The sequence below is a fragment of the Furipterus horrens genome, unplaced genomic scaffold (assembly GCF_987537825.1).
Source record: "Furipterus horrens unplaced genomic scaffold, mFurHor1.1.pri manual_scaffold_13, whole genome shotgun sequence".
NCBI lineage: Eukaryota > Metazoa > Chordata > Mammalia > Chiroptera > Furipteridae > Furipterus > Furipterus horrens.
This window is the reverse complement of record NW_028327183.1, coordinates 18,306,476-18,321,951: the sequence shown is the minus strand read 5'-3', so window position 1 is coordinate 18,321,951 and position 15,476 is coordinate 18,306,476. Positions and strand designations below refer to the sequence as shown.

The 15,476-nt window shown below is 34.4% G+C and overlaps 1 protein-coding gene across 3 annotated transcripts in view; it reads right to left on the bottom strand.

Annotated features, from left to right (window-relative positions):
• The window catches only part of AP1G1 (adaptor related protein complex 1 subunit gamma 1), a 67,653-nt gene that overhangs the window by 22,236 nt on the left and 29,941 nt on the right, over window positions 1-15,476 (bottom strand). For all 3 annotated transcript variants that reach the window (XM_090261435.1, XM_090261436.1, XM_090261434.1), the window contains 7 exons: window positions 12,714-12,838; window positions 8,478-8,619; window positions 6,907-7,003; window positions 5,697-5,773; window positions 2,499-2,594; window positions 1,765-1,845; window positions 1,470-1,568 (listed from right to left, as the gene is read on the bottom strand). In XM_090261435.1, coding sequence (XP_090117561.1) covers window positions 1,470-1,568; window positions 1,765-1,845; window positions 2,499-2,594; window positions 5,697-5,773; window positions 6,907-7,003; window positions 8,478-8,619; window positions 12,714-12,838 — 717 coding nt within the window. The remainder of the gene's footprint in view (window positions 1-1,469; window positions 1,569-1,764; window positions 1,846-2,498; window positions 2,595-5,696; window positions 5,774-6,906; window positions 7,004-8,477; window positions 8,620-12,713; window positions 12,839-15,476) is intronic.

Genomic DNA, 15,476 nt, shown 5'->3' with positions numbered 1-15,476 from the left:
TTATATTAATAAATAATTGAAAGAATTAATAGATTCAGAAGGGAGAATTCTTCTTCATGAAAGATTTGCAATTATTTAACGAGGACAAAATGAGGGAAATAGAAAAATATCATTAGAACAATAACAACTGTTGCAGACAAGATCTTCTGAGGAGAACCAGATATCTGCATAGTCTTAAGATGTCTCCCTTAAAAAAATTTTTTTTTCTTTTAGAGAGGGGAAGAGAGGGAGAAAGAGAGGGAGAGAAACATCAAAGCGTGAGAGAAACACTGATCGGCTACCTCTCATATGCCCCCAACTGGGGACCAGGCCCGCAACCCAGGCATGTGCCCTGACCAGGAATCAATCTGGTACCCCCCTTTGGTTTGCAAGATGACTCTCAACCCACTGAGCCACACCAGTCAGGGTTTCCCCAAAATATTTTAAATTACAAAGTGTAAGACAGTTTTACAGGGGAGAGACAGACACAGCAGACTCCACCTTAACCAAATGATCAAGGTTAATATCACCAGTAGTGAAACACACAGATACAGCATATATTCCCTAATATGCTACTGAGACAGGCACATCACTTCCATGATAGTCTTACCCAAAAAGCACAACCTCAATCTAATTATGCTAAGATATCAGGCAGAGCCAAACTGGGGGACATTCTCAAGAGTAACTCATCAGAACTCTTTAAAAGTGTCAAAGTCATGGCACGGGCTGGGTAGCTCAGCTGGTTAGAGCATCGTCCCAATACACCAAGAATGAAGGTTTGATCTCTGGTCAGGTAATTTACAAGAATCAACCAATGAATGCATAAATAAGTGGAACAACAAACTGATGTTTCTCTTTCTCATCAATAATTTTAAAAAATTTTAAAGAAAGTGTCGAAGTCATGAAAGACAAGGAATGACAGAGGAACTGTCACAGATTGGAGAAGACTAAGGAGATGTGACAATGAAATGCAAGGTGGAATCATGAACTGGCTCCTAGAACAGGAAAAAGAAAATAGTAGAAAAATTGGTGAAATCTAAATAAGGTCTACAATTCAGTTAATGGCATGGTACCAAAATTAATTTCTTAGTTTTGATAATTACTCAACTGTTTTTGCAACTTCTCTGTCAGTCTAAAATTATTTCAAGTAAAAAGATTTAAAAAGTAGGGAAGAGAAGAAACATACATATACAAACATTTAAATACAGATAAAACATCTCTGAAAAAATAATTAGAAAATGCTAACAGTATTTCCACTAGAATTGAGTCTACACGTGAAAGCTACAGGCAGATATTTTCTCCCCTACGTACCTTCTGTCTTATTTTGAGTTGTTTTACTTTATGTATTTATTTTTTAAATAAAAACAAATATTTAAGACATTCTTTCTATAAGTTAATTTTCAAGTGAAATTCATTTATAAAGTGTTAAAGTTCAAGTCAATGACCTAACTGAAATGTTTAGGGAGAAGACAAGATTTTAAAAGACTTACTCGCAGTCCACTCTCTGACTTAATATCCATGATAGTCAAAACCGTTTCATAAAGAATAGCATTTCCTACATTTTTACTAGTCTCCGTATTAGTGGCAACCTGAAAAGACACAGAAGGTGGTACACAATGATAAAACAATGCCTCTAAAAAATATCCTGAAGTAACATTAGACATTTTGTGATTGATTATAGTCACCAATGAGAAAAAACAAAAATTACACCATATAACCACCATCAGTCTACTCCCTGCTATACTAAAATTAATATTAAATATAATGCAAATTTAGTCTACTTACCTGTGCTAATATATCATTCATAGCTTCACTTGAGTCATCATCATTTCGTCCTAAAATTCTTAATAACCGCAAAATCCGTACCTAATGTGCAATATATGAGAAATGTCAACAAATTAAGGTCTGGCATAGGTCTGGCACAAAAGAACTTTGCTTGGTATGAAATTTAAACATTGTAAATAAAGTCTTAGATCCCATTAGAAATGGTCAAATTCAAACAGGAGAATTTTAAACATTGTCTTTAGAGAAGACATGTGTGTTTCTGTGTCTTAATGAAGTTATTAGACAACCCAAACTTTGCCACTCCACAGCTAAAAGATACCACCACCTGCAGAGCTAGCTAAATTACAGGCAGACCTCAGAGACACTGAGGGTTCACTTCCAGACCACCACAGTAAAGTGAGTATCACAATAAAGTGAGTTGCAACCTTTTTGCTGGTGGACGGTCTTACCTTCAATTTGTAAAAAAAATGCAACATCTGCGAAGTGTAATAAAGCAAAGCACAATAAAACGAGGTATAGATGTATATTGGTAAGTCTCTATGTGGTACATAATTTTGACTATTACAACTATAATTTTATTCTATAATCTAATAAAACATAGCACTGTGTCACTATTCATTTATTAATTAACCAATTACTAAATTTCTACCCAACAAAAATTTAAGAGGAAAAAAACCCTATTAAATGTTATTAAACTCATATATCACACACCCGAAGCTTTCTTTCAAGCTCACCTGCAAAAAGGGGTCACTTATACCAGAAACATCATGTTCTGGTGAATATCCGGACATGATGAGGTTCTTTAGTATACGAACTAATTGGGGCACAAGCTGCAGGGAAGAAAAATGCATCAAAACAGTGAACATCAAAGACTTTCTTGTGAATAGGCAGGTAATTTGACTTAGAAAAAGGGTATTAGGGTCTGAGTCCAAGCAAATTCTATCAATACAATATACTAGTATATTGTTGATGTTTGATAAATATAACTTAGGAGTATTTTTACTAAGAACTCAAGAAGGAAAACGTATTTTATCTGAAGTAAAAACTAGACTTCTTTTACTCCAGAGTTATATTATGTAAAGATACTACGATAACAGTAGGTCAGAGAGCCTAAGGGAACCAAGTAAAACAGATGCCTATGAAGCATACTGCATTTCTACTTCTAGAGAACTTGACATACTTAGGTGGCACAAACATGTTCAGTTTTTATAAGTTCAAACATTTGAATATAGTGCTCACTCTGACAGCACATATACAAATATTTGAATATAAAATGGTATCATACCCAAAATACTAGTGATCTTATTAAAATTAGTTTTGAAACATACTATCTCACATAGAGAAAAAAAATTCTCTTGAGACAGGGCTAGTTACGTCTTTTTCCAATAAACAACAGGGAATACAAAAGCCTCCAACATTGACCAAGTGGAAAAGACACATGAAAAAGTATATCTTTCACCTTAAAAAGATACCAAGGCCATGAATAACTTCTTTTCCCTGTTCTTTACTCATATGACACAATCTTCAGTATAATTTAATTTCAGCACTTAATTCAATACTGATCTGTGTCACCTGTTATCTTACTAATGAAACTCCACATTTCTTATGGTCAGAATTCCCTTACTGTCCTTCTTTTACTTTGTTCATTTAGTCATAGCACACAGTAGAGGCAATTTTACTGCCAAGCTGAACTTAAAGATGCTTTAAATGTTATTATTCATTTCATTTTGTAGATCAGTCACTTATTAAAACCCTAATCCAAAATGTTTGCCACAATAGGAACTTTTCCAGTTTCCCAACGAAAATTTCATTTTAGCTATAAACAACCCTAAACACCTAAAATTGTGAAAAGTGTCCACAGTGAACTGAATTGCCTGTCTTTGAGGCAATCAGAACAGTCCCAACTTTGCTGCAACTCAATTATTTTTTCTCATTGTATTTGGACTCTGTCCCCTACCTTCTCCCCAACTCTAAAGGGAGATCAAGATCAAAACAAAAGCCAAGCCATGCCCAAGGTATACACTTAAAACGTTTTCACAATGCTAAGACCATTTTAAAATACAGAGGACATAATCCGTGTAAATTTAAATAAATTTCGCCATAACACTTCAGAATTAAGTGATTTGTAAGTTACCCAAACAAAAATCTAATTTGGATAACTCTAAGATTAAAATAAATCTAAGCCAAGGAGAGAAGACATATTAAATCTGTCAACTGTGGGCAGATTTATATTAGGGGAAAAAATAATATAATTTCATACACTGCTTTAAAATTAACAATAAAACCACGGTCATCTATTAACACACTCTGTACAAAAACTCTTGCCTTGCATACTTTCCAATGCCCCACTTTTTTGTACTACACGTATCCTTACTTATTTCTTAATCTGGTTTATATCTTAGAGAAGTCCTTTTTCCTTGTTTTATTCACTGCCAAAAGACCTGCACACCACATAAAATTACCCTGGGACACAAGGCACATGTCTGAATGCTCAGCATACTAATTCTTGGAACTCAGCTTTATTATTCAGACCAAAACGCAAGTTGCTAAAACTGATGACAAGACAAACAAAATAAGATGACAGAGGGAAAGGATGCAGCCATGAAAATCAGTTGATGCCCACCTGCTCTATCTCAAAATCTTTTTTATATTCCAGAACTTCTAGGCAAGATAAGTGCAAGTAAAGAGGAAATAAAAGCTCTAAGTCTGAACTTAAAGCTCAGAAGTACACACGGGACTTTTTAAAGTATGAGGTTACTCACATAAGGCTCTAAAAAGAAGCAGTGTTTGCGTCAAGGCTCCAAACTGATCTGGAACTGCCATCACTGGGAAACCGCTCAAAGTTTCTCAAGTGAAGATAAAGAAAGGCAGAGAAGGAGGCTAACAATTCAGGAAAGGCTGCAACTGAAATCCAAGGCTGCCTTTGGAGTCAAGAGTTTAATTGACAAGACAAAAACTGGACTAGAGAGTTAGCCAAAAATGTTATAACAAATAACTCACAGTATTAAGCACAGCTTCAGCATTAGTATATTTTTAAAAGCCATATTTGTGGATGAATACACAAAAGCTACTAAGGACCTAATGCCAGCATGCACCATCTAAAAGAGGGTTAATTCTTACCTTTTCATTCTAACATACAGCAGGATTCCAAACAGACAACAGGAACAAAACATACAAAGCAAGCATTAGGGACAGATACAGGTCTCATACTAATTTACAGTAATTTAATCAAGACATGAACATCTAAGGGGGGGGAGCCAAAAAAAGAACTGCTATTAGAACCTCATTAGATCTAAAGTACAAAGTAAGCCTCATTCATGGAGTAATCAGTGCTCTATTAAAAAAAAAAAAATTAAATGCATGTAACCCGAAGAACAGTTTCTGAGTCCTCCTTACTACTGCCTTCTAAAAAGTTAAGTAGGGAAAACAAAAATTTCCACTTTAGAACTCTGTAAGCCAGGGAGGGAAGAAGAGAATTATTAAAGCTAGAGATTTGCATCACCAGTGGGGAACCCTGTATTAGGTAAAAGTTAATATAAAATTTCAGTCTGCAGTGTTTACCTTAAAAAAAAAAAAAAGAAATTATCTGCCTTTAAAAAAACCACATACACACAAACACATTCCTGTTTGCAATTTGACCTCAGGTTTCATTTCCTGACTTCAATGTGAAAATAGCAGATAAAGCACATGAGAAACTGGTGTATCCACCACCTAGAGAAGACTTCTATTATGACAGGGAAAACAGGGCAGCGGTGCCAGTTCTTATATGCCTGAATCTGGCCCCCAGCCCTACAACACAGCAGGGCTGCTTAAGTCCTCTATTCAGCCTCACAGCTTCCTTTCAAAAGAAAATTTACAAGTGAGAAAAGAACGTATTTTTGGAAAAATCATTTTTAATCAAGAAAGGCTTAGGGATATAGAATGGCACCTACCTTTCTGAAATGTGCAAGCATGTCTGGGCTTCGCTCACACATTTCTGTGAGGAGGACTACAGATGTGTGAAGGACACCTGAAAGCAAAGAACTACAGATGAGGCTGTATTGCTCAACTTCACAGAACAGGACTTTCAGTTCTGAAGGTCACTTCCAAAAAAATAGTTGTTACTTTTGCTTTCTAATCTCCCAAAGAATCTAAGCAGTGAGGTAAATACAAAGGAGGTATTTAATAGATGCTTAGTGATTTACTAGTTAAGTTGGTCAGGTTAAGAGTCAAATTATATCACCAAAATAACTGCTAACAAATGACACCCAATACATGTCTCTCCATCTGAGAATACTCATAAGAATATGCTCACAGTCAATATAAGCAAGGTATCCTCTGCTCCACACTTAATAAGCTCTCAGCTGAAATTTGACAGGCAATTCAAGTAGCAAAAATCTTAAGTTAAATTTCTCGATAAAATGTATCAAAACCTCAAGGTACAGGAGTTCTGGTGGACAAAGTGAATTTGCTTGCTCCAGAGTGAGTGAAAAGAATCTCACAACAGTTTCCACTAAATAAGTGCCCTAAACATTCATTTGTTCAACAAGTATTTTTTGAGTCTTCTAATTATAGGATTGAGTTAATCAAATTAAATATACCTTGCCTTTTTTTCTCTTAGCATTTAGGACACATGATTTTTATTTACCCAGAACTCGTTTCACTGACTTCAAACTAAGAATAAAATGTTTGGGAAAGAATAACACATTTCATTTAATTCCTCTCAACTTTTACATACACATATCTGAGTACCCAGTACAAATTCCTGTTGCAAATCTTACACTCTTACCACAAAGCAACAAAGATATAATATTTTCTCCTATTATAAAATAGCCAGGAAATCAAAAGGTTTTACACATGAAAATCGAGGCTAGGATCATGGTACATTACAATGAATATTAGTACCTTAACACAGTACTTTCAACATAGCAAACGAGGACCAGAAATGAAAAACAAATTTACTATGAAGGAATCAATCTCTAATTATAACACTAGGATATGAGAGTGGAAGAGAAATTCAACTAATCAGCCCTTCCTGGAATAGTGTCCAGCAAAGCAGAAAGGCAACTTCGTGGCACTAAGACAGAAGCCAACACTGCCTGAAACTTTTTCTCTTTCCCCTTCTCCTTCAGTACCGTACCAAGTGCATCTCAATCACATTACCATGGTTCTTTTCATTCAATAAGCTTTTTGTTGCTGGTAAAAACATCTCCATAAGTTCAGGAACCTTCCTGATGACATGAACAGCACACAGTGCTGCCTATAAAAAAGACAAAAGATTTACTTCAATTAAGCCAAGGCAACCAATCTTATATGCAACAACATCAACAAAATAAAACCTTTATCAACTAGTTCACCTACTAGAAAAATAAAGAAGAAAAAAGATATATTTATTATTATGAACAGGTTAGGGCTTTCTAATTATACTATTGTATCAATGAGAACTTCTAGCTCACCTGTCCCGTTGTTCATATATTGCTAAATAAGTGGATAAAAACTTTCTAGACCAGACAATGATTAACATGTGGAGTTGCAAAGTAAGAAATACTTTCATCTGAGATCATCATTCCTGAGTAAGATGACCAAACAAGGTTTTATACAAATATCATGCAATTGAAAGATTCATACTGCAGATGCTTTAAATCTGCTGTTACTTTTAATAATACCGACACCTTCCTCAATTCACTCTCTGCTGATATCAATAAAATTACTTGAAAGATACTTAGCTAATCTCTACTGAAGAAAAGATGGTTTTAGCTTGCTCACTGGAAAGAAAGTACATTCAAAGACTTAATTCGGTTACCATCCCAAAGTAACCATATTTGCTAGAGTTAAATAATATAAAGGTTTAGGTACATTAACAAGTAAAGACTTTAGCTAATTCTTCTCATGTTGTATCTAGGAGAAAAAAAGATTTTTTTTCTATTTGCAAGAATATTCTATTTATGGAAATAACATACTTTCTGAAGAAGAGCAGCCAACAGCTTGGCCCTTTCCACACCTCTGCCTCACACCATTCACAGAGAGGCACGGGAAAAGCCAACCACACAATAGTATGCGTTCACTTCTTGGAGTTCTACATTTTATAACCTTTGTTTAGGAAGGTTTTAGGATTCAAGCATAATAAAGTAACAATAAAATGTTTACATCAACAAACAAAAGCAGATAAGAGAATAAGATCATTGTCTTCCATTACTGTCTCCTTTAGACATATCAGTTTTAGAAAGTGTGTTCTTTATCATTAACTAATAATTATCTAGGTCCCAATGGAACTGCACTTCCAGAGATTCAAAGGCACTAATACAAAGACATGGGCACCAATTACTGGGATGAAAGCAAATTTGTAAATATTTGCCATTACCACTTTAACACTGTTTAGAATCAGGTAATTTAGGAAGTAATTAAATATGCCATCTAAAATATCCAGTAACATTGGTTTATAAATCATTTCTCTGAAAAAGAGTAATTTAAAAAACTAAAGTACTCACAATCACTTATCAATTGGAGTGTTAACTAGTAACAAAAAAAAAAAAAAATCACCTCCAAGATTAGTATAAAAATATTCTGATTTATAAATACCCGATTCATATATAATCATTTAAAATACATCTTCTAAACAAAGACAGGTTATGTTATATATTATCATCAGGGCTTTCAAAAGTGAGCACCTCGCCTTCCCATCACAGTAATACTCCCTAATCCAAACGCAAACATTTGGTTTCATCAACTGTTACCTTTTTTCTTAAGTAAGAGTTGGAGGTTTTCAGGAGCTTTTCTACCTCTCCTGCAAGATCTCTGCACATCTCTGAGGAGCCCATGCAGCCAAGGGTACAAAGTGCCAGTCCCTGCACATACTGCGTGCTGTGATTAAGGTCACTGCAAAGGAAAGGAGAAAGGCAGGAATGAACGTGCTGTTCCTGATGCTCCCCATGAAGAAGCTTCATAATCTAATGAGGTACCTCTGAATAATTCATAATTTCTCCAATAAGGAAAATAATAGGGTTATATACTGCTAAAATGTTTATTCTAACTTAATTACAAATTACCAATAATGCAAATTGACTGACAGTCCCTCCTACAGGCTTACAACTCAACGTTTTCAAATATCAAAGCAACAGAAATTGGACATTATCTGTCGGATGTTAAAGGCAACCCATTTTAGAAAACTCAGCAAACCACTGAAAGTAAAAACTGTAATGATAGAAACATGAAGCACAACTGTAGCTTTAAAAGACTTTTACTAACCACAAAAAAAGATAGGTATATAACCAGAACCAAAACACAATCTCTACTACTAACACATTTAAGATAACATAAACATTACAACACACACTGAAACCGCCTAATCTTGTGGTATAATATAAATCTTGATGTGACACGATTTTTATACTTTTATTTATTCAAAAGAAAAAAAACAGTAACTGAAAGAATTAGCCAGTTAAACCACCTTTAACAAACTAAGCTAGATATTCGGTGGCCCAGAAATCTAGTGATAACAGATACAGAAAATCCTATTTTTAACAGGCACTGATTACCCTCACAAAATTATTTTCAAACCAGATAGGTTTTACTTTCAGAACAGCTGAAATATTAAAAGTCTGAACCAGTAAACTCATCTATGTATTATAATCAACTCCTTACTATTCAGAAGCGGAATTGTTATATGAGTCATACTACCTCCCTCTACCAGCTTTAACAGCATTTTAGTATCCTTTAGGCCAGTGGTTCTCAAAGTGTGGTTAACAGATCTCTGGGAGTCCCAAAGATTGTTTTAGGGGTTCCATGAGATCCAAACCATTTTCATAATATTAACTTGTTATGTGCCAACGGTACCGGCATTTGCACTGATGGTGCCCAATCAGTGGTGGCACCACACTGTACTAGCGGGCACTGCATCCACTGGAGCACACTCACAGCAGCAGGAAAAAGGAAGGAGGGGAGGAAGAAGCCAGTTAAATTTCACTTAAGACTGCTCATGACAAAGCAGTAAAAATAAATGAGTTTACTAAACCCTGACTCCTGAGTGCACATTTTTTGCTTCTCTGTGTGACCATACAGGAGGTACACACAAAGGACTCCCGCCACACGCACAGTGGCATCTGCGATAAAAGTACCGGCGCCCTTATTTCATTTGCGAGATAAACTATAAACTGCTTTTAAAACAGACATTATTTTTAATTTGAAAAATAACTGAGAGGCAATTATAATTATTAAGATTTGGGTATTTGGTGAACATTGTCTAGAAATAAAGAGCCAAGTAAGCCTTATCACTTAATAGCAACAACTGATAATATTTGTTGCCAATGATAAAACCCAAGGTTGAAGTAAAAATTAAAACTTTGGAAAACTTGTATTATCACCATGAACCTGACAGTCTACCAACATTTTACTCAGTGAACTTTTTTCTTCTAAGTGCCTTAGGCAGGAAAAAGTACTGATATGGTTTCAGATTCCACACTGTAACTAACCATTTAGAAACTACCACTTGTAGAGTTTTAGTATAGCATAAAAGAAGACTACCCATAGTTATTTAAGAGGCTATTAAAGTCATCTTCCATTTTCTAACTACATTATCTGTAAAAGGCTGGATCTTCTTATATATATCAATTAAAAGATAACACAAAAACCTAAATACAAAAGCAATATGAACATAAAGCTGGCTTCCATTAGGCCAGATACTACAGAGATTTTTTAAAAATGTAAAATAATGCCATTCTTCTCACTGAATTGTTTGTTATGGAAAATGGTTTGTTTTCCAGTTAAAAATATTTATTTTAAAATGTAGAGTTCATAACTGGCAATTTTAAATGAACTAAAAAATGGTTTCAGTCTTCCCTGAAGAACAAAGGAGGGAAAAGAAGGTAAAGTGTAAACTAGGTTGCTACTTTCCACCAATTTGGATATTTAAGTTGAAATTACTGCTAAAATGAAGCTTAAGTACTAACCATGGTTTTACCATTTAGGCTGCCAGCTCCAAAGAATATTTAGTTGACTTTTCATTCATTTTTCAACAATTAATTTGCATAATACAAGCTCTTAAGATATTATACCCAATTTTTATTTTTTTATTTTTTATTTTTTTTATAATTTATTTATTTGTTTATTTATTTTATTTTTAGAGAGAGGGAAAAGAAGAAAGAGAGGGAGAGAAACATCACTGTGTGGTTGCCTCTCACTCGTGCCCCCAGCTGGAGACCTGACGTGCAACCTAGTCATGTGCCCTGACTGGGAATCGAACCAGCAACACCTGGCTCACAGGTATATCCCATTTTTAAAGATGCAATGTCTTAGAGAGTTTTTCTAGTCCAATGAGCAATGAGGTAAACATTCATTAATAAACATAAAAATTGCTGCTATACTATGATGCCCAATAATACAAACAAAAAGCAAAAAAGAAAGAATATAGAAAAACACACATACACACACAAAAAAGCCCTATTCATGACAGGTTTTAAAAAAAAACAAGAGAAAAAACCTAATGATTCCAAGTCCTTTAAGAGAGAGCTCAGACTGAAAGTGGCAGGTCAATTTCCAACTATCAGTAGCTCTCTCCTAAATTCACTTGGGGCTTGGCTGGGTCTCATTAAAATTAAACAGAAAAATTTCTTCTTTGCCTATGGGCCTCATTCTTCAATTTTTATCAAGCTACAAACCTATACTTGAGTTTGATATTAACTCTCTAATATGAACTTGCTGCTAGGCAACACTGCCAAATTATCAGCATGTGATTGAAGGCTTGAGTAATAAGGGCAACAGAGCATGAAAGAACAAAAATTAAAGAAACTCTCAGAGACCTGTCCAGAATAAATGTAGAAGAGTCATGCTGAAAATCTAGAATGTAACCTCCATGACATCAAGAACTTGTCCCATTTTTTTCATTCTCCATTCCTATAGCTTATAACAGCTCCTGGTATGCAACAAGTATACAATAAATACTGGCTGAGAAAATGAACCAACTTACTATTTTCATTATTGATATTTATTTCAAGGCCAAAAAGAAAACAAAATTCCCCCAAAATTAAGTTCACAGATCTACGTATTTACATGATATACTCAATATTTACAACCGAATCATAATCCTTATTTTGGAATTTTCCATTGCACTGGGAAATTTTAAAGTAGAACATTATTTATCCCAGAAAAGTATAAGAGTTCAATATCTATAAATTTGATCCCCTATATTGCCCTGCTTCTATTTTCTGTCAAATATACAAATACTGCAAATTAAACAGAAACCTAAGAAAGGTGATTAAACAAACCAAAACCAAATTAAAACAAACCAAAAAATACTTTAGCCAATAGGTCATGAGAACTTCCCTGCCGTTCTAACAGAAATCTTTAGAAGAGGGATGCTGGGAAGAACTGCTAAATTCCCTGCTTGGGTCCTCTAATTTTTCCATAATAGCAAGCATATCTCAGTGTGTAAGTTAAACAAACATGACTGGACTAACAAATCAGTACAACACCCATGGAGGGAACACTTATACACAAATATTCACAGAGCTAAGTATAATTCTATGCAATGGATATCCTGGATTAGACCAAGACAAGATTTCTCTTTTTGCCTTTAAATTGTATTTACTCAGAATATACACTGGTAATTCCTTAATAAATGTAATATTTCATTATTAATGGTATTCAAAGTTCTAGAAATTTATAAGACAAGAAAGCTCAGACTTACCAATGCCTTTTCTATCCTACGAAAGCCGAAATGTTATTTCATTGCTAAATTCTGTTCTTAAGCCTGAAGATGTACAATAATACTTTCATTTAATTATATTATTCCATACAGAAATTTTAATCCTTTGCTAAGTCTCTTTACATATAAGGTACAGAACCAAAAGCAATTCAAATACATTCTAGTCAGTAAATATAAAATCAGTAAATAGGTGTCAGGCTTTATTGATGTCATATTACAAGAAAAACCTAAAAACACAAAGCAATTCTTAGAAGGAAAGGTTAAGACTTACTTCTTGATACAGTTGGTCATGAGAAGATGGACATCTTGTCTTTCATCTAATAACAGCATTGCCCCTAAATAGCCAATGCGTTTGTCTGTGAATTTTTGAGAGGCAATAAGCTTGAGGCACTCCAACTGCAAAAAGAAAAAGAAGAAAAGGAATTAAGAAATTAAGAAATTGCTGCTACAATCAGGAAAGCAATGATTTTAACCCAGAGTCAATGAATGATTGAAGTAAATAGATATAAAATGTATCTTCAAAACATCTAAATAAAAGGCAAAGATTTAATATCTTTAGATATCTTGATAATAGGAATTAAATTCTAAAATAGATCACCTTGTCAAGGTCCTATGATATTTGCCATCCACCTGTGAAGTTTACCTTAGTTCTACAAAGTCATAAAAATACAAAGTGGAAACAAATTATAAGATATTAACCCAATTCCTACTTTAAACCCCAGGTTACATTACATGAGCACATATCATGGGCATATTTAAGGTCTGGTTCCTATTTTGAGTATCAAAAAACTCAGTAACTGAAAATACATCAAAGTGCCAAACACTGTCCTAAACATTAGGAGTGTACAACTGAAGCGACAAATAATAACTAACTTTAATATAATGTGGAAAGTGCTACATTTAGAGCTTAAACCAAGTTCTATGGGAGAAGTGAGGGTATAGGAATCAAATACAGAAGAAAAAAGCCAGAAGAAAATGCAGTACAGGTAGTAGAGTTAACCTAAAATGTTTTACACAATTTCTCCTTTATATAATTGTTAGAAATTCTCAGAGCTTAAGAGTCTTTGTGGTTAAACAGTTTGTCACTCTACTAAGCTCTTTAACATCACGATCACTATGCTATATGTTATCATTTCATCTTGACTAACACGGAAAAGGTCAAACACCCTCTAGAGTAGTGGTTTTCAAAGAGTGTACACAACTTAGACCCTGCAAGGAGACTTTCTGAAACCATGTTCCCATTTACAATGACCACATCCCAAGGGAAGGGGCTAAATACAAACCCATGTACACAGGAATCTAAAATCACGGTCAGACTACTTCCCACCTGAATTTGCCTATAAGTTCAAAAGTAAAATTGAGGAAAGAGTTTACAAATAAAATCACTTCAAGTTATTTAAAAACTGTTCCCTCAATGTACCTGAATTAAAAACACCTAAAGGTAGCACAAACTATCATGAGCAAGTCAAAGAAGTCTCCAAGGGGGAACCATCATGATCCAAAACTAAGACTAAAATGCCTTCTGAGACTGACCAGATTAGGTAACAACCCTTCCCTTTCTTCTATACAGTCAAGTTAAAAATTTTTTAAATTTTCTGAAATAGAAAATGATGAAAGTCATTTTTACAGTGTCAGCAGAAAAAGTACTGCTGAAGTGAATGAGAAAACCAAAAGCTAAAATGTTATTAGAAAAATCTTACTTTTTTCCTAACTGAAGGTTTTTTAAATCTTTCCATTTAGCAAGTCTCTCAATAAATATTTTAAAAGTGAATGGAAATGTTCTTAGAATCAGGTATCACTGAAATTTTTATCATCTTTATTGAATCATATTTCTGGCAAACACCAGGCATTACACAAATAAATTATCCAAAAATATTTTAAGATGAACTAATGAGAAGGACATACTCTTAGGCATTAACATTACTTTGCATTTTTTAGGGCCAAGTTTTAAGATAGTCACACCACAATTCATAAGCGACTGGTGAGAAGAATTTGTTGCTTTTGTGATACTTAAAACTTACCTAAAAACTAAACAGGAAAATAAAAAGTAAGATTTTAAAGGACAAATACCTAAATTAATTCTTTTTAATATTCCCATTGGTACAGTGACTTTAAGAATAAGCATTTGTTTTTTGAAGGTGATAAATCTGAGGGAAAACATAAGGTTATACAGCTGGAAATGGCATCTGAAATACACCCTCCAGATTAACTCTGATCACACTTTAGACTTAGGTGGAGGTAGCTAGCATAGTGTTGATAATGTATGATGTTTCACCTTTAAGAACACTATCAAGATTTACAGTCAAGATGGAGGTGTGGGTGGACACACTTCGTCTTCTCACGCAACCATAGAAAGAATTACAACCAGATCTCAAAAGCAAGTAACATCCAGAACCAAGGAAATTGAGCTATATAGAAGTCTGACAACTAAGGATTTAAAGAAGCCACATTCATACAGATGGATGCCCTTTCTACATAGGCCATGCTACTAAGACAAGGAGTAAAAGCAGCTCTACCTAATACACAGAAACAAACATAGGGAGGCCACCAAATTGAGGAGGCAAAGAAATATGGCCCAAATTAAAGAACAGAACAAAACCCGAGGAAAAGAACTAAATGAAACAGATAGCCAGCCTATCAGATGCAGAGTTCAAAACACTGGTGATAAGGATGCTCAGAGAACTCACTGAGAACAGCCACAAAATAAAGGAAGAAATAAGGATACACTAAGGAAAATAAAGAAAAATACACAGGGAACCAACAGTGAAGGCGAGGAAGCTAGGATTCAAATCAATGACTTGGAACAAACGGAACAAATAAACAATCAACCAGAACAGGGAGAAGAAACAAGAATGAGAAAAAATGAGGAGGTTTAGAAACTTCTGGGACAACTTTAAACACACCAACATCTGAATCATAAGGGTGCCAGAAGGAGAAGAGGAAGAGCAAGAAATTGAAAACTTATTTGAGAAAATAATAAAATAAAACCTTCCTAATTTGGCAAAGGAAATAGACATACAAGTGCAGGGAACAC